Below are 18,654 nucleotides of genomic sequence, written 5' to 3'. Positions count from 1 at the left end.
TGTTCTTTAAAACCTGAGTGATAGAGATGGGGAGGGGTGAAATTCCACAACCTTCCTTGGGAACCTATTCCCAACTATAAGCTATCCTTATAGTTAGAAAGGTTTTCCTAATACCTAACCTAAATCTCCCTTGCTGCAGATTAAGCCCATTACTTCTCCATGTCCACTGAAGATAGGATGTGATCAATTGATCACATCTACTTTCTAACAGATCTTAACATAGTTATCAAGTCTCCCATTAGTCATCTTTTCCTAAGACTAAATCTTTCCTCATAGGTCAAGTTTTCTAAATCTTTGATCATTTTTGTTGCTCTAATCTGGAAACACTCTCTGATTTGTCCACGTCTTTCCTAAAGTGTGACACCCAGAGTTGGACACAGTACTCCAGCTTAGGCCTCACCAGTGCTGAGTAAAACAGGACAATTATCTCCTGTGTCTTACATACAACACTCCTGTTAATACACACCAGAATGCTTAGGTTTTTTTTGTAACTGCATAATATTGTTGACTCATACTCAATTTGTGATCCACGAGATCCTTCTCAGCAGGACTATCACCTAGCCAGTTATTCTCCATTTTCTATTTGTGCAGTCAGTTCTTCTTTCCTAAGTGAAGTACTTTATACTTGCTTTTATTGAATTTCATATTGTTGATTTAAGTCCAATTTGCCAAAATCATTTTGAATTTTAATCCTGCACATCAAAGTGATTGCAACCCCTTCCACTTTGTTGTCATTATCAGATTTTATAAGCAGAGTCTCCACTCAATTATCCAATACATGAATGAACAGTCCTGGACTCAGGAACTGATTTGTTTGGGATCCCACTAGAGTCTCTCTCCAGGCCTGACAGTGAACCATTGATAAATATTCTTGGGGTATGGTCTTTCAACCAGTTGGGTATGTACTTTACAGTAATTTCATCTAGACCACATTTCCCTAGTTTGAGAATGTCGTCATGTGTCTCTCACCTTTTTGTTTTCTTATTTCTCAGTCCTCTCCATGTCAGACAGCCTTCAAAGTGGGGGCATTTCACATCTCTATAGCAACAGGATGCAGAACATATCTTGGCTCTGAACCTGGGTTTAGGACAGCCCCCCCATGAAAGCTCTTGAAGAGTCTCTGCCTCCAAGTAGCAGATTCACTTTTTAGCAGAGCTTGCACAGGAATCATAGATCATAGAATCATAGATTATTAGGGTTGGAAGGGATCTCAGGATTATTAGGATTGGAAGGGACTCAGGAGATCTAGTCCATCCCCCTGCTCAAAACAGGACCAATCCCCAAATGGCCCCCTCAAGGATTGAACTCACAACCCTGGGTTTAGCAGGCCAATGCTCAAACCACTGAGCTATCCCTCCCCTGAGTTGTAAAAGATTTGTAATTAAAAATTCCACACTTTCCTTAAAATTTTTAAACTTAAAAAAGCTGTCTGAGAAGGGTTTGGAGGATGGACCTCTTCCTCCCTCCTGAGTTATGGCAGACAGACAGTGACTGCAGCCAGTGTGTGGGAAGATTCATGCGGAGACGGTTTTGCAGGCCCTATGGAAGATCCTTTCATTTTGACCATACCAGAATCAATGGCATGGAGCCAGGGGTAAGATTTTCAAAGCCTTCTGCTTCTCCTGTGGACATGGGACTCCTATTCCCACAGCATGCAAAGGAAGCAGGGACCAAATATGAGAACCTTGAATCTCAGAGGAAGTCATGACTCCCTTGTTGCAACCCAAGGAAACAATTGCCTACCCCAGATGTAGGCAGGTTCTGTGTCAAGATGGTTGAAAAGGTTGCAAAGCATTCCTCTTTCCCACAGGCTATTTTTATGTGCCAGTCCTCAGCTACCATGAAACTTGCCAGTTCCTGTGACCTTCCTGATATCATTTGGCCCCAGTGGCTCAGGCTTATTCTTCTCCTGGTCTGTCAGTCCCCACCCAGTCCATACCCAGCAGCAGGGACTGTGGGATGAAGTAATTTGGATCCTCTTCCCTGAGGCAAGGGGCAAGGGTTTACCTCCTCTGCTCATTTTCCTCAGGGAGCTATATGCCTGCAGACTCTCTTTTCAGTTTCCCTGGTAATGCATTCTCTCCCTTACAGGGCCCCTTTCCATTTCTCTTGGGTGGTTTGGCTCAAGGACTCATGACTAGTATCACTCACAATCAGCTCTTAAAGAGAGCACGACGTCTTTAAAAAAAACCTTATGAGAGAGTCTCCCCTCTAGATCCTCTAAAGTTGGAGCGTTGAGCGTGATACTTCTTTCTTATCTGTGCTTCCCTTATCTGGAAAAGGGGGAATGTTAACTTCACAGGTGCTCTTTTTTTTGTTTTTTTTAATGAAACAAAAATAAAACACCACCAACTTGCAAAGTTGATTTAAAAGCCATGTAATTGTGTGAATAAAGTGGAAGGAGAATTCCCAGGCAGAATGTGCTTGTACTTGCTCTGCCTAATGTTAAGTTGGCTGCAGCCTCTTCAGTAGGGGCATAGTAATACCAGCTGAGGGAATTATTACATTCTTTGTTATCCTCTTTATAAAAACCTCTTCAAATACATTAAAAGGTTGTTATACAGAGGGTTGGTATATACGTTGTTCTCCTTAAACAAGAAGTAATGGGCTTACATTGATTGAAGTAAGGGAATTTTTAGGTTAGTCATTAGGAAATACCTCTTACCTGTACGAGTAGTTAAGCACTGGAACAAATTTCTTAGGGAGGTTGTGGAATCTGTCATTGGAGGTTTCAAGAGCAGATTAGAGAAACACTTTTCAGGGATGGTCTAGTCGTGCCTCAGTGCTGGGGACTTGACTAGATGACCTACTGAAGCCCCTTCCATTCCTATGTTTCTGTGAATCTGGGAGCTCATGTTCAGCTGACTATCCACCATGATCCCCAAATCTTTTTCAGAGTCACGGTTTCTCAGGATAGAGTACCTCCTCATGTAATCTTAGATATATACATTGAGTTTATCAGTAATAAAACTTAGACAAACTCCCATATATATATATATATATATTAGTCTGACAACTTATTTTCCATAAACCCATGTAGATTAGTATTAATTATGTTCCCCTCCTTTAATTCTTTGAGACTTCCTCATTATCTTGCCTGATATCAGTGTCAAACTGATAAGTGTATAATTACTCTAGTCATCCCATTAACCCTTTTTAAATATTGGCACAACATTACCTTTTTTTCTGTCTCTTCTGGAACTTTCCCGTGTTCCAAGATTTATTGGAAGTCAACATTAATAGTCCAGCAAGCTCCTCAGCTGGCTTTCGTAAATTTATTGGATGTAAGCTTGTGCAATATTATTGATAATTTTACCATTTCCACTAGTAGTGGACCAAAACCCTTGTCAGGATTCTTTTTGTTCCTAATATGTTTTTTAAAAAATCCTTCTTATTGTCCTTAACTTTGTTGTCGCAGATTTCTCCTTGTGTCCCTTTGCTTCCTTTATCAACTTTCTACAATTCCTACTTTCTGATTTGTGTTCACTACTATCAACTTTGCCTTTCTTCAATTTAGTATATATTATTATTATTATTTTATAGCTGCCTTCGCTTCCCTCTCGAACTTTTGTACTGGTGACCCCTTTCACATAGCAAGCCTCTGTGTGTGACACCCCCCCTTATAAATTAAAAACACCTTTTAATATATTTAACACCATTATAAATGCTGGCTGCAAAGCGGGGCTTGGGATGCAGGCTGACAGTTTGTGACCCCCCATATAATAACCTTGTGACCCCCTGAGGGGTCCCGACCCCCAGTTTGAGAACCCCTGCTCTAAATTGTCTTTTTTTTTTAAACCAATATGTCCTCCTTCAATTGTAGGGTTGCTGCTTTTCAGGCTTCTAGAAAGTGTTCCTAAACAATTCCCAATTATCATTAACATTGGAAGAAAAGACATTCAAAGCGCTGCTTCTCTCTGGCCGCTGGCTGCGTGGCTGCCTCTGCTCCTCCTGAGTCCTCCGGTCCGTGCTCGCAGGGATGCATTCCAAAAGCGGCTTTAGAGCTGCAGGCCAGGGCCCTGGGGCCCCCTTAGGCCAGGGCCCTGCAGCCCCCAAAACCCCTGCATTCCAGGTGGCCCTGCCTGCCAGGGGCAGGGGGGCAGCTTCCCCACTCCCCTCCCTCCCTCCCAGAAAGTCCTAAGTGGGACTGTTTGGTGGGGGGAAGCACTGGGAGGAAGGGAGGAGGAGGAGACGGAGAAAAGAAACTTGTGCAATGCTCCCTTGTAAAGTCAGCCAAATGACATTATAATGGAGCATTGCACAACTTTAAATAAGCATGTTCCCTAATGGAGCAGCAACATATCTTCGAAACAACATTAAGCGGGAGGATGTTAAGTAAGGAGTTACTGTATGGGTAGTGTATGTCATCATAAGTATGTGGGATTTTAAAAAATTGTGGTAGTGACACTTTTAGTTTTAATGAGAATGTCACTATGAGCACACACATCCCCTAGGTGTCTGATGGAAAAACAATGCAATCTCAGACATATTTCAGAATTGACCTCACCATCTGTATGTGCTTGGGGTGTGTAGGGACAAGAACAAGACCACCAAGAATGAAAGTAGATGAAGATACAGCCTCTTTCTTTTTTGGATCCAAAATCCTGAGACATTAGCTTCTGGCATATACAGCTTATCTGGGGACACTGTGGTTAGGAAGAATCATAAGATAATTATCGCCAACCTTCACTGTAGATATGAACAGTATGTGTGATTATTTTGCTGTTAGTTTTATACTATATTAAAGTTATGAAATAATGAGATTTAGTAAATTATATTTTCTTGCTGACTGAGTAGCGCGTCAACATGCTAGTCTTTTTCAGAAATATTGCTTCCACCACGAAGGTTCTGCATAATTCAAAGTATTGTAAAGATGATTGATGACACTATAAGCTTTAGGAACAATGAAATATTTGTTGAACTCCTACTTACTGAGCAAGAACCAAAAATCTTCATCTAATAACTAGTTAGTGTTTTTATCTTGTGTTTAGGGCACTTAAGCCTTCTTGTAAAAATGTCCATTTTTAAATGGATTTTATGTTTATGTAAGGGTTGTTTTGGTGACTTAATTGGTTTGGAAAAACAATAAAGGTATATGATATGAATGAAATATTCTATAGTAGGTTGGAACCACATACAGTTTTTACTTTAGGAAAAATAAGGTTTTTGACTAACAAGTTGACTTACAAGTTTTCTACTTATGAGGTATGTTTTAGCACAAATGCCCTTCCTTAATTATTTAGTATAGTTTCAATTGCTGTACTACTACTTACTGTAAAGAAAAGCACAGGCAATCTGCATTCATTCAGTTGTATGACTGAGATGGTTGACTTGATATAACTTTGGGTATTCTGCTATTTCTCTAGATTAACATTAGTGTCCCATGTTCTAGGGAAATAGTTGGGTGTTACATTTGTCTGCTTTTTCAGAATAGAGCTTTTTCTTAATTATAATCATTCTAGTTTTTCAGCATCTTGGTAATACAAATATCTGAATCTAATCAAATTATAAATTAAATGTATTATAATCAAGTGGAGACTGATAAAAATTAAATACCATTTAGTCTACCATGTGTCATTTATTCCTTCAGGTGTAAAGCTGTGTGTAGAGAAAAAATAAAGAAATAAAAATGCCAGTAGTAGTATGTTTTGTGTTGCTTTTATGAGCACTTTTATCGAACATTTTTTCTGCTTTTATAATTACATTATCCATACAAAATTTCAGATATACAGATTGAAGACATGTCTTTTCTTTCCATCCCCAAAAGTCAACTGTGTATAATATACATTGTATATGAATGAAAGCAATAGCAAAGGTAACTCACATGTTTGTGTTTGCAGAACGCAAAGTATCTTATTTCTCACTTTTTAAAAAAATCTGACAGTCCATGGTACTGTCCATAAAATGGTGTAAATATTTTAGGCATTTGGGAAAAGGAAGGAGGATTTTTTAAAATTTATTATTTATTTACTTTTGTCAATGCTGTGTCTTATCATAGCTCACAAAATGCATCAGATACAGAAAATAAATGAAGTTAATTTTTTAAATAACTTCCCTTTGAAAACTATAGAAATAAAAGAAAGAAATAATGAAAAAAAGCCATGAACACACACAAACCTGTGTGTGTGTGTGTGTGTGTGTGTGTGTGTGTGTAAAATATATACATGTAAACACAATATATAGTCCCACATCAGTTTTAAATCGGAAAAGACTAATTTTTAGCCCTTGGATTTTAGTACCTTATTCAGATTTTTCTTTCAATGTAACATTACCTACAACATTACTTTTGACTTCTGGAACTTTCCTAATATTCTAGGCTCTGCTCCACACAGGTGAACATATTTGACGTTAATGTGGCACAGCACAAAGGCCCACCTATGTGTCTCTGATCAGAGACTTATTGAGTAAACTGCAAGATGCAATACTAAGGATGAAATTCTGGCCTCACTGAATTCATTGGCAAAACTCCCATTGATTTGAGTGGTCCAAGTTTTCTGTGCAAGAATTGAAGGGAAACTAAGTTGCAATCTCACCAGGTTGATATGTTACAAGTTCATCACAAAATTATATACTTAAAGTTTATTATACGTATTCCCCAGTTCATTTGATTCATTGTTCATCATTTACATTTGAGTACTCCTTCACCTTTTATAATGAACAACATTATATAGACAGCAAAGAGTCCTGTGGCACCTTATAGACTAACAGAAGTTTTGGAGTATGAGCTTTCGTGGGTGAATACCCACTTCGTCGGATGCAACGAAGCTCATGCTCCAAAACTTCTGTTAGCCTATAAGGTGCCACAGGACTCTTTGCTGCTTTTACAGATCCAGACTAACACAGCTACCCCTCTGATATTCTATAGACAGAAAATAGAGAATTCACACTTTGATAAGGAGGAATACAACCAGAAAAACAACCATCATTTATCATTTCTGTTCAGCTTTCATAAACTTTTCTAACATTTGTTTTATTTTCTCCCATTTTTTATTGCTGTATTTTTTCCCATGAATAGAACAAAGGCATGCAAACATAAGTATTCCACAGTGCAGAGATTGTTAACTTGTACAACAGTCACAACCATCAACATTAGAGTAAAGGAGTGCTTCCCACTTTAACGTTCTGTTCTTTTTTCTTTTCCATTCCAAGGTTGGTGTGGCTCAGCATAGGATCATGAACTCAGTGTATGTGTTACAAATGTATTGTAAAAATGTTTTATTAATAACACCATGAATCAAAGACCTGTTATTCTACAACCACTTTTTTGCATCTATGTGAAACCAAATTTTAGTGTATTTTTTTCTCTATTTCCTCACCTATGCAAATATATTTTCTCCCTTAAAGCTATATTTGATAACTCTTTAACTTATCATGGACATATGGACAGTTGTATTATACTTTTTCCCTCTAATTGAGATTTCAGTACCCATTCCTTGGTGTTTGCTAGAAGATCTCAGCCTAGAAATTTTTGGGGAAAGGCACGTTTTTTTTTTTTTAGTGTCATGAAAAGATCTGGCCAAGGTTTTTTGTGTGTGTGTGTGTGTGTGAGAGAGAGAAGTGGAATAGAGTTGCTGGTTGGCAATTTATTCAGCGGTTAACTAATCATATTAAATAAACTTTATGTAGATAAACAGATTTTACTGAACATCAGAATAAGAGATTATTCTAGAAAAGGCATGAGATTGAATTGAATATACTTCTAAGATTCTGTCAGTTTTCCCAATCTTTGTCTTGTATCTCTAGTGTCAGTGGGTACATCAAAGAATTAAGCTATTGGTATGTATTGTTGTTGTGGTTAGACATTTGGCTGCATGTGTGTGATTCCTCTGTATGCCGCCTGGGCAAACAGCTGGCATGAGAGACCTCAAGCGAACCGCCCAATAACCACAAGATTTGTTAAGGGGCAAAAACACCTAGCCAGGTTTATTGTCAACGAAGCACAGTACTAGTATTCTTCAGACTTTACTGGATTGCTAATACATGTGTGCCTGTAATAATGAACCAGCTCAGTGAATGGCAGAACTTTCCATTTCTCCCTAGGCTAAACAAAAATACTTTCTCTGAAATACATCTTTATACCCTGATACAAACAAGTTAGTACTGCCCCTCTAACATAGTTAGTTACTGCCCCCAAAGTGGCTAATTATTACCTATTATCTTGTACATGTTGGTTTAATTAAACCATTTTTATTGTGTACTGTCATCCTGACTTTACCTTTTAGGAGGGGTCAGTGTGTTTCTGTTATTCTTGGAGAACATTTTTGTACTATCCTTGATATTGGGATGTTCTGGTTCCACTTAATATTGGGCTGTTTGTGTGAGTTCTCTGTGACTAGCACTTCTTAGAAATGTGTATTTTTGCAATATCAGCCCTGTTCTTGCCAAATTCTGTAAGCAAATTCTGCATCATACCAGACCTCTGATACAAGGACTTTTGTCTCAGGCTCTCTTCCTACTACAGTTGTAAATGTTATTTATTACTAAACATCTTAGTCTTACAATAAAGATGTTTGAATATTAGTTTTCACTCTTATGCACATAGGCAAATACAAATATGGTTTAATCAGGAGTCAGTCTTAATGGTTAGGCCGATTATTTGTAAAATAGAAATGGAGTGCTTGAGTGATTGGTATATTCTTTCCATCGTTGATTAACTGTATGTTGGAGAAAAATATCTCTAAGTACAACTCCTATATAATTCTGAAATGTTTAGTTATGTTATGGACTACTTTTCTATTCATGATAACTTGAGAACTTACATTAATAATGAACTTGTCAAAAGCTAGCATATTCTGGTTTATTTGATTCAATATGCTTGTTTGTTAACAATTATAGAAAAAATATTTTAGATTCACATGACAATTACTGTAACATTTTATAATAAGCAGTAGTAAAACCTGCACATGGCTGTTCTATTTTCTTGCTTTACATAATGCTATACAATATAGTAGAGGTACTTCTGCTTTAGTTAATGATTGAAATGATATGTGAATTCTATTGCATGCTTGCTTTCTGTTCCAAGCAAATAGCGTGTTCTGTTTTGATAACTATAACTTTTTTTTTTATTTTTTTTATTGCTTGCCCCTTGCAGGAAGTAGAGGTTTGTATATATATCTCCTGTATTTTGCATTCCTTTTTTTGTATGTATGCATTGATTTCTTATGTCATGTTAAATGTAGGCTGTTTTTCCCCTTCCAGGATGATTATTTCCGCACATGGAGTCCGGGTAAACCATTTGATCAAGGTAAGAAATCATCACATTAAAAATGTATTACCATTGTAAATGCTTTAAAATGTATAATATTCCTTTTTAAAAATAATAAATCTAAACATCCATGAATTTGTGAAATCTTTTTAGTGTTACTATGGTAGATTTAAAACAGGACCATAATGGGAAGGTAGCCTTGCAATTACTATATCCACAATTACTGTACCAATTATTTTTTGGGAAAACAACAGGAGGGCAGTAGTAACCTATGTAAGGTTGTTTAACACTTCCAATTACAAAAAATTGTCAAGAGGTTTTTTTTATAATTATAACTTTTATAGAGGTCAAACACTTCCATGATTTGCTAAAGGAACTTGGAAGGAGGACGAGTCTAGAGTTAGATGCTTTAGCTGTCCTTGTAAAAATCCATTCAGATTTGGCTGAGTTATAAGCAATTGAGAATCAATATTTATAGTCTTAATTATGCTCAGTAGATCTTGCCAGTGGCTTGCTGCTGAATATTTTGAACATTCCACCTGCACTGAGCATGCTTCACAGCATCTCTCTGCAATCATGGTGAGAAATGGAACCCTAGGGGTAACCACTGAGAGTCAGGTTTGTGAAGATTGCTGGATAAAAATGTTTGGGGAGCTATTTTGCCATTGTTCAGACTTGGGGAAATCACTTTAAAAGTTATTGACAGTTGAGCCCTCTTGATGCTTTCTGTCGTCAAAGGACTCTGACAAGCTTGTCCAGTATATTGTAGTATAGAAAGCCTTTAATGTGGGGGGAGTCCCTTCTTTTTAGTTTGCAAGAACAGTCCTTAGAGAGGTTGAGGATGGTGTGGATGGAGAGGAATTGTGAGAATGCTTTAGTACAGTGATCAGTTTTTGATAATTTGAGTGAGATGCAGCAAACAAAACAGTCCAGCCATTAGACATTTTCTCCCCTTAAACTTCTTGTATGAAACAAAGGACTAGACAACTGCATATTCCCTTGTCCACCTAATCCAGTTCTCCAAAGCATGCTAGTAGGAGAGTGAGAGTGACTGTAACTTTGCTTTTTGAATTGCTAAAACAGAGCACTTCAGAGACTGGGACTTCTTTCCTGGTAGCTACAATAGCATATTCACAGTGAAGAGATTTTAGTGAGAGTTACACACAAGAGGTGGATAGAAAGAGAGGAGACTTAGAGGGGAAGAGATGATATGACAACATGGAGGGATATGCTTATTTTTTTTTAAAAAAAGCTTCTTCCATTATATCTATTTGTGTGAGTTTAATTTCAAATGAAGTTTTTGTGATAAAAATAATTTTGTAATGAAGAGAGTTGAAGTTGAGAGACAATCATATGAATTATTTCCTAGGTGTCTGACTGGTGGGTGCTCAGGGTCTAACTGATTGCCATATTAGGGGTTGGGAAGGAATTTTCTCCCAGGTCAGATTGGCAGAAAGCCTGGGATTTTTTGCCTTCCTCTGCAGCATGGTGCATGGGTCACTTGCAGATTTAAACTAGTGCAAATGGTGGATTCTCTATAACTTGAAGTTTTTTAAATCATGATTTAAGGTCTTAAGTAACTCAACCAACGGTTATGAGTGTATTGCAGGAGTGGGTGGGTGAAGTTCTGTAGTCACACTACAGCCAGAAGGGACCATCATGATCATCTAAACTCTGAGTTTGTGAGGTGGGTAGGAGATGAGACAGTTGCTATGGAATGAGGAAAATAGGTGAGGAAGAGAGCTATATACAATAACTGCTCACAGTGATCTGTGCTGGCTGCCTGTTGCTTTCTGGGTGGATTTAAAGTGTGGTTTTGACCTATAAAATACTAAATGGCTTGAGACATGTCTGCTCGAGAGACCATCTCTCCCATTGACACACCATCACAGTAGTGATAAATGAGGTCACTTGAGCTTGATCCCCTTTGATTTAAAAGACAGAGGGCTGATAATAGAATGTGTTTTCTGTGAACTGTTTTCCTTCTCATCTTTGGAAATGGCTCCCCAACTTACTCCAAAATAGTCTGAGTTCATGAGACTTCTAGGCATGCTGCAAGATGTCCTTTTTACTTAAGCCTTAGCAGGGGAGGAGTATGATTGGGCGCTGCGATTGTCCATTGGAGAATAGGGGAGCTGGTTTTCTTTTATAAATGAATGAGTTATTGGTGGCAGTGTGCTTTAGAGAGAGATTGCGAGGATTGTTCTGTGAGTTTTGTTCATGTTTTCATCATATCATGGTTGCCTAAGACATTTTTCAAATAGGCACATATATTGCATAATTTAGTCATTTAAATAATTTTTTCCCATTGAATTTATGAGTTTTGCAATATTTGGAGACCCAACCAGTACCCTCACTGAGTTTAATGGGCATTTATTTGAGTCCTGGATACTCATGTTCACAGAACACATTTCTGAATTTCCAAACAGGCCCAACCCAGAGTACGTTCTGGGATTATCTGTCTTGCCTTGTTTGCACTATGGCAAATTTTTGTTTCTGGAACCAGTTTTTCCTCTAAGGCAGATGAGCCTCTAGTAGTGGCCTAGTGTGTATCAACTTCAATTTGCTTTTATTTGAAATGGGATTTAGATTAACAACATTTTAAAAAACAATCCTGTTCCTAGACTGTCAAAAAGGAAAGGAAACTTTTTTACTAGTTAAGTCATGCTATCAGTTTCCTAATTCTTTGCTATAATAAAGATCCCTAAAGAGGTGTTTTCAGAAGACACTGAGGCCTGGTCTACACTAAAAAGTTAGGTTGAAGGAAGCTGCCTTAATTCAACCTGTTAATGTATGTGTCTACACCATCAGGTCCTTTATGCCGACCTAAGTCACCTTTAATATTGACTTCTATAATCCACCTCTGTGAGAGGCATAGCGCTTCATTTGATTTTCATGGGTCGACTGCAAGGCAGTGCAGACACAGCATTGTGTAATTTGACTTAATTGACCTCCAGGTGGTGTCCCACAATGCTCATCTATGACCACTCTGGAGATAATTCTCAACACTGCTGCACTGCAGCCAGATACACAGGAAACAGCCTCTCCCTTGGTAAACCCCCAAGAATTGTTGATTTCCCATTTCCCGTTTCATCAGCATTGGGAGCATGCCAGCTTGTGCACAGCTGATCATGGAGACTACATGCCCCAAACGCGCTCCAGCCTGGTCTGCACAGGAGGTGGTGGATTTCATTGCTGTATGGGGTGAAGAGTCTGTGCAGGCAGAGCTCCGATCCAGTAGAAGAAACGCTGACATCTATGCAAAGATCGCTTGTGGAATGGGGGAGAAGGGCTACATGAGGGACATGCAGCAGTGCCATGTGAAAATAAAAGAACTTCGCCAAGTGTTCCAGAAAGCAAGGGAGGCAAACAGTCATTCTGGGGATGAACCCCACACATGCTGGTTCTACAACTAGCTGCATGCGATTCTCGGGGGTGACACTACCAGCACCCCTACAAGCAACGTGGACACCTCACAGGTGTGAGTCTAGGGACAACAGAAAGGATGATATGGTGGAGGAGGAGAATGGAGCCAGAAAATATTTTTAACGCTGGAGCCCTGTGATTCGCAGGACATCATGGCGGCCGACAGTGATGCCAGGGAAGGCACCTCTGGTGAGTATAAAGTTACAATCAAAATCCAATTAGCGGGCAGACACATTTGGTGGTATTGCATGTTTACTGTGAAGAAAAAGTGAGGTGCTGAGGCTCTCTGCTTACAGGAGGCTGCTCCAGCCTGGCAGAGTATGGCCTCCGGAAAAGACTGTTTTTTGTGGACTGGAATAGCCTGAGAATCCTCCATGGATACCTCCTAGGGAAAAAAACCATGAAGGTACTCTGCAATCCTTTTGTAGAAGGTTTCTGGGCAGGGCAGTCTTATTTCTTCCACCATGGTAGGAGACTTTCCCATGCAACTCTTGAATTAATTCTGCTGACATCATTGCGGTACACAGCATAGCAGCATAAGGACCAGGTCTATACCTAGACTTGCAGTATCTCCTTCCTTTCCACCCCTGTTACCCTCAGGGGACTGATATCACATAGGGTCGCCTATGGGAAACAAGAGAAGTTCTCATTAGAAGTGCACTTACAAGGGAAAAAAGGCATATGGACACCCCCTCCACACACATTCCAGATCGCCAAACCACGTGATTTTTAATGTGCCTTTCCTGTGCTTGGCATGGGTCAGCAAGTAGTTTAAAGTGGCTGATAGGGAACTGGGGCCCCACATGAGAGATTCTGCAATTTGGGAGTGAAAACACACCTCCTCCCTCCCCCATTCTTAAACAGCTTCCCGTGGTGCTATGGGGACGGGCCTTTGTTTGACTAGATACCTCTGCTCCTGACATGAGCCTGCCATAAACTTCATTAAAAGTGTGGTCACCTATGACCTGAGGGGGGAGGCTACTCACCATGGCTGGAGCAGTAAAACGGCACAGTGAACGGTTATAGATTCTGACTGTTATGGCTTGCACCTAGTGTAATAAGGGTGGGTTTTTTTTTGTTTTGTTTTTTTTAAATGAAAATGACCTTGCTGTGGAAACATTTTATTCATGTACAATGGCTCCTTTATTTTTTTTTCCCCATGACTGACAGCTGGAAATGTGTCATTTGGTATGTCATCAATACCTGAAAGCAGACTTTCGGTGATTAGAAGGAAGAGAGAGAACACTGGAGGACATGTTCACCAAGAAAATGAATGCCTCTGGGACAGCTGACACAGAGCTCACAGCATGGAGGATTTCACTGTCCGAGAAGTTAGACATGGACATGGAGAGCAGGAAAGGTTCCAATGAGCAAGAGCGTGTGGCACAGGATGAGATGCTTCAGATTATGAGGGACCAAGCAGACATGTTGAGGCATCTGGTTGAACTTTGCAGCAACAGAAGCAGGAGGGTAGAGTCCCTCTGCAGACTCTGGTGGACATCCAGCCAGTATTGTCTGGCACAGAATCACCCTCCTCCAAGCATTCCCTGAGGCATTGGCCATTATCTTTGAAAAATCATGGTGATCGGGGGAGGTCCCGGATGACTGGAAAAAAGTTAATGTGCCCATCTTTAAAAAAGGGAAGAAGGAAGATCCAGGGAACTACAGGCCAGTCAGTCTCACCTCAGTCCCTGGAAAAATCATGGAACAGTTCCTCAAGGTATCAATTATGAACCACTTAAAGGAGGGGAAAGTGATCAGGAACAGTCAGCATGGATTCACCAAGGGCAAGTCATGCCTGACTAACCTAATTGCCTTCTATGAGGAGATAACTGGCTCTGTGGATGAGGGGAAAGCAGTGGATGTGCTATTTCTTGATTTTTGCAAAGCTTTTGATACAGTCTCTCACAGTATTCTTGCCAGCAAGTTAAAGAAGTCTGGGCTGGATGAATGGACGGTAAGGTGAATAGCTAGATGGTCGGGCTCAACGGGTAGTGATCAGTGGTTCCATGTCTAGTTGGCAGCCGGTATCAAGTGGAGTGCCCCAAGGGTCGGTGCTGGGGCCGGTTTTGTTCAATATCTTCATTAACAATCTGGAGGATGGTGTGGACTGCACCCTTAGCAAGTTTGCAGATGACACTAAACTGGGAGGAGTGGTTGATATGCTGGAGGGTAGGGATAGGATACAGAGGGACCTAGACAAATTAGAGGATTGGGCCAAAAGAAATATGATGAGGTTCAACAAGGACAAGTGCAGAGTCCTGCACTTAAGACGGAAGAATCCCATGCCCTGCTGCAGACTAGGGACCGAATGGCTGGGCAGCAGTTCTGCAGAAAAGGATCTAGGGGTTATGGTGGATGAAAAGCTGAATGAGAGTCAACAGTGTGCCCTTGTTGCCAAGAAGGCTAATGGCATTTTGGGTTGTATAAGTAGGGGCATTTCCAGCAGATCGAGGGATGTGATCATTCCCCTCTATTCAGCACTGGTGAGGCCTCATTTGGAGTACTGTGTCCAGTTTTGGGCCCCACACTACAAGAAGGATGTGGATAAATTGGAGAGAGTCCAGCGGAGGGCAACAAAAATGATTAGGGGGCTGGAGCACATGGCTTATGAGGAGAGGCTGAGGGAACTGAGATTGTTTAGCCTGCAGAAGAGAAGAATGAGGGGTGATTTGATAGCTGCTTTCAACTACCTGAAAGGGGGTTCCAAAGAGGATGGATCTAGACTGTTCTCAGTGGTAGAAGATGACAGAACAAGGAGTAATGGTCTCAAGTTGCAGAGGGGGAGGTTTAGGTTGGACATTAGGAAAAACTTTTTCACTAGTAGGGTGGTGAAGAACTGGAATGGGTTACCTAGGGAGGTGGTGGAATCTCCTTCCTTAGAGGTTTTTAAGGTCAGGCTTGACAAAGCCCTGGCTGGGATGATTTAGTTGGGTTTGGTCCTGCTTTGAGCAGGGGGTTGGACTAGATGACCTCCTGAGGTCCCTTCCAACCCTGAGATTCTATGATTCTATGATGGGTGAAAAGTCCATTACCCTTTTCGCTTAACTCGGGGAGAATACAAGGAACAGAAAGTGCCCATTCACAGATCTTTGATGGTCTGGAATGCGGTATTATGTTACACAGCTGAAAATGTTTCTCCCATTCCAACTTTACAAGCCATTTTTCCCAAGGTTACCTTTTTTATTCCTGTTTTCCTTCTTTATTTATGTTAAAGTAAATGGATTGGAGAAATAAATGTTCTTTATTGAGTAGAAGCAGTGGGCTTGGGTGGGAGGTTGGCTTTACAGGGACAGTGATACAAGCCAGATGAAGGTTTGGGACAGCACAGTGCAGGCAAGCAGCTCACATTACTGTGACTCGTTATTGAAACGGCTTTTCAAAGCCTTGTGGATACGCATCACCCCTTGCTGTGCTCTTCTTATCACCCTGGTGTCTGGCTGCTCAAAAATAGTTGCCATGCGATCTGTCTCAACTGCCCACCCTGGTGGAAAATTTCCACACTTTTTTCACAGATATTATGGAACACACAGCAGGCAGCTATAACCATAGGGCTGTTCTCTTCTTAAGGTCCAACCTTGTTAGTAAACTTCCCTAGCACCCCTTCAAATGACCAAAGGCACAATCAACCACCATTCTGCACTTGCTTAGCCTATAGTTGAACTGTTCCTTACTGCTGTCCAGAAGGCCAGTGTATGGTTTCATGAGCCATGGGAGCAAGGTGTAGGCTGGGTCCCCCAGGATAATTGTAGGCATCTCAATGTCATCAATGTTCATTTTGTGGTCTGGAATGAGAGTCCCGGATTGCAGTTTTTTGAACAGCCACAAGTTCCTAAAAATGTGTGCATCATGAATGTTTCCTGACCATCCTATGTGGATGTCAGTGAAACTCTTCCTGTGATCCACTAGCACTTGCAACACCATTGAAAAGTATCCCTTTCAGTTTATGTATTCTTTGGCAAGGTGGTCTAGTGCCAAGATGGGCATATACATGCCATCTGTTGCCCCACTACAATTAGGAAACCCCATCATGGCAAAACCATCCAGTATGTCCCATAGGTGCCAATTTTCCCTGGCGCCAATGGGTGCTCATGCCCCCTGGCCCCACCCTGACACCACCCTTTCCCTACCCCTTCCCCAAAATGCCTGCCCCAACACCGCCCTCTCCCTGCCCCTATTGGACCCTTTCCCCCAATCCCCATCCCGGCCCCGCCTCTTCTCCGAGCGTGCCACGTTCTCTCCCCCCCCACCCCCCGGCAAGCGCTGGGAGGGAGTGGGGAAAAGCAGGACTCAGTGTGCTCAGGGGAGGAGGTGGAGGTGAGCTGAGATGGGGAGCTGTCAGTGGGTGCAGAGCACCCACCAATTTTTCCCCATGGGTGCTCCAGCCCCAGAGCACCCACGGAGTCAGCGCCTATGCTATGTACTGCACATTTCTCAGACTCACTACCCTTCATAGCAGAAGTCGATTAATGGCCCTGCACATTTGGAACACAGCAGCTCCCACAGTTGATTTACCTACTCCAAATTGATTCCCCACTGACCGGTAACTGTCTGGTGTTGCAAGCTGCCAAATAGCGATTGCCACTCACTTCCCCACTGACAGAGCAGCTCTCGTTTTTGTGTTGCTGAACTGCAGGGCAGAGGAAAAGCTCTGAACAAGGTTCCTGGAGATCTTCTGCATTCAAAAGTTCTGCAGCTACTGCTCGTCATCCCATACCTGCAAAATGATGCAGTCCCACCAGTCAGTGCTTGTTTCATGGGACCAGAAACGGCACTCAGAATGAAGTTTCTCGTGACTGTAAGCAGCAACTGTGATTTTTTTTTTCCAATGGCTTGCAGCAGGGCTCCTTGTAGGACATCACTATGTTCTGCATGGTGGACCCTACTTCGGCTCTGGAAATACTGCAGGAGAAGGCGCGAGGTGTTTGAGATTCTTGAGTGCAAGAGTGCACAACTGAGCAGACTCCATGCTTTTGGCGTTATGGCATACACACACCGGTTTTAAGGCGCAAAAAACTCTGGATTGTTTGCCATTGAGCACAGTGCATCATGGGATGCTGACACAATATTCCCATTCTCCCCTGTGACAATGTTTTGGTCCCATGAGTCATTGCACAAATTTACCAAAACACTGCAGTAAGTTCCACTTTGGGATAGCTACCCACAATGCACTGCTTTGTGCATCAATGCAGGCATTGCTAGTGAGGATGCACTCCATCAAGACAATGAGCCTGGTGTGCCACGCACAATCGACTTAATTTGGAGGCTTGAGGTCGAATTAGATAAAGTCGACTTAATTTTGTAGGGTAGACAAGCATAATGCAGTGAACAGACGTGTGAGTGAAGTAGAAACAATGGCCATTTTCTATAGGCCATAGTCATTTCCTCAGCCTTATTGGATTAGGAATCAGCTGTACCCTTGAACCATTAACTGCCTCCTCTGTGTTAAAGCAGTTTTGTGGAGTCGTCATATGTTGAGGTTGGTTGCTCTATTTTGAAATCAAGCACGTGCTTGTGGCCTAGGACAAAAGAACTTCCAGTTGTGGGAGAGCATCGAAAACAGACCAAAATTTATCATGATTGGACTACGCTGGTGTGGTGTGAACCTTGGCTCACTTGGAAGATTTCCTGGGAGGCAGCGTGGGTCGGTGGAATCTCAGCCTTAAAGGTCAATGTAAATGCAGAAGAAGTGTGTTCCTTTTGGGTTGTTGCAATATCAAGGACATTGGTTGATGCTCTTGCTTCTCCTGGGGGTAAACGTAAGGAAAGACCATACCCAGACCATCACGTGTGTGCCTGACCAGCCAACTGCCCCCAAAGAAGACTGCTGTACGGAATGAGGCAGAACCAACATCATCTGGTCCCTTAAATGTAGTTTCTGATTTTTATGCTCCTAAAACCAAGGAAGCTGAAGAGCAGATCCATTTTCTTTTTAAGTAACATTTTCTTGTTTTTAATTTGAATATAGTGGCAGGGGATGACCTGCACTAATATCATTGATTTTTTTCTAACATTTTTTCAAG

The 18,654-nt window shown here is 41.2% G+C and overlaps 1 protein-coding gene across 4 annotated transcripts in view; it reads left to right on the top strand.

Moving 5' to 3' along the window:
• The window catches only part of SPOCK3 (SPARC (osteonectin), cwcv and kazal like domains proteoglycan 3), a 396,361-nt gene that overhangs the window by 143,591 nt on the left and 234,116 nt on the right, over positions 1 to 18,654 (top strand). For 2 of the 4 annotated variants that reach the window (XM_039542373.1, XM_039542371.1), the window contains exons 3-4: positions 9,092 to 9,100; positions 9,199 to 9,244. In XM_039542373.1, the coding sequence (XP_039398307.1) occupies positions 9,092 to 9,100; positions 9,199 to 9,244 (55 nt within the window). The remainder of the gene's footprint in view (positions 1 to 9,091; positions 9,101 to 9,198; positions 9,245 to 18,654) is intronic. The other 2 variants (XM_039542374.1, XM_039542372.1) reach the window with 1 other exon arrangement.

This window comes from Mauremys reevesii, linkage group 5 (genome assembly GCF_016161935.1).
Source record: "Mauremys reevesii isolate NIE-2019 linkage group 5, ASM1616193v1, whole genome shotgun sequence".
Lineage (NCBI taxonomy): Eukaryota > Metazoa > Chordata > Testudines > Geoemydidae > Mauremys > Mauremys reevesii.
The sequence above is the reverse complement of the archived record's forward strand: the minus strand, read 5'-3'. Positions and strand labels throughout refer to the sequence as shown.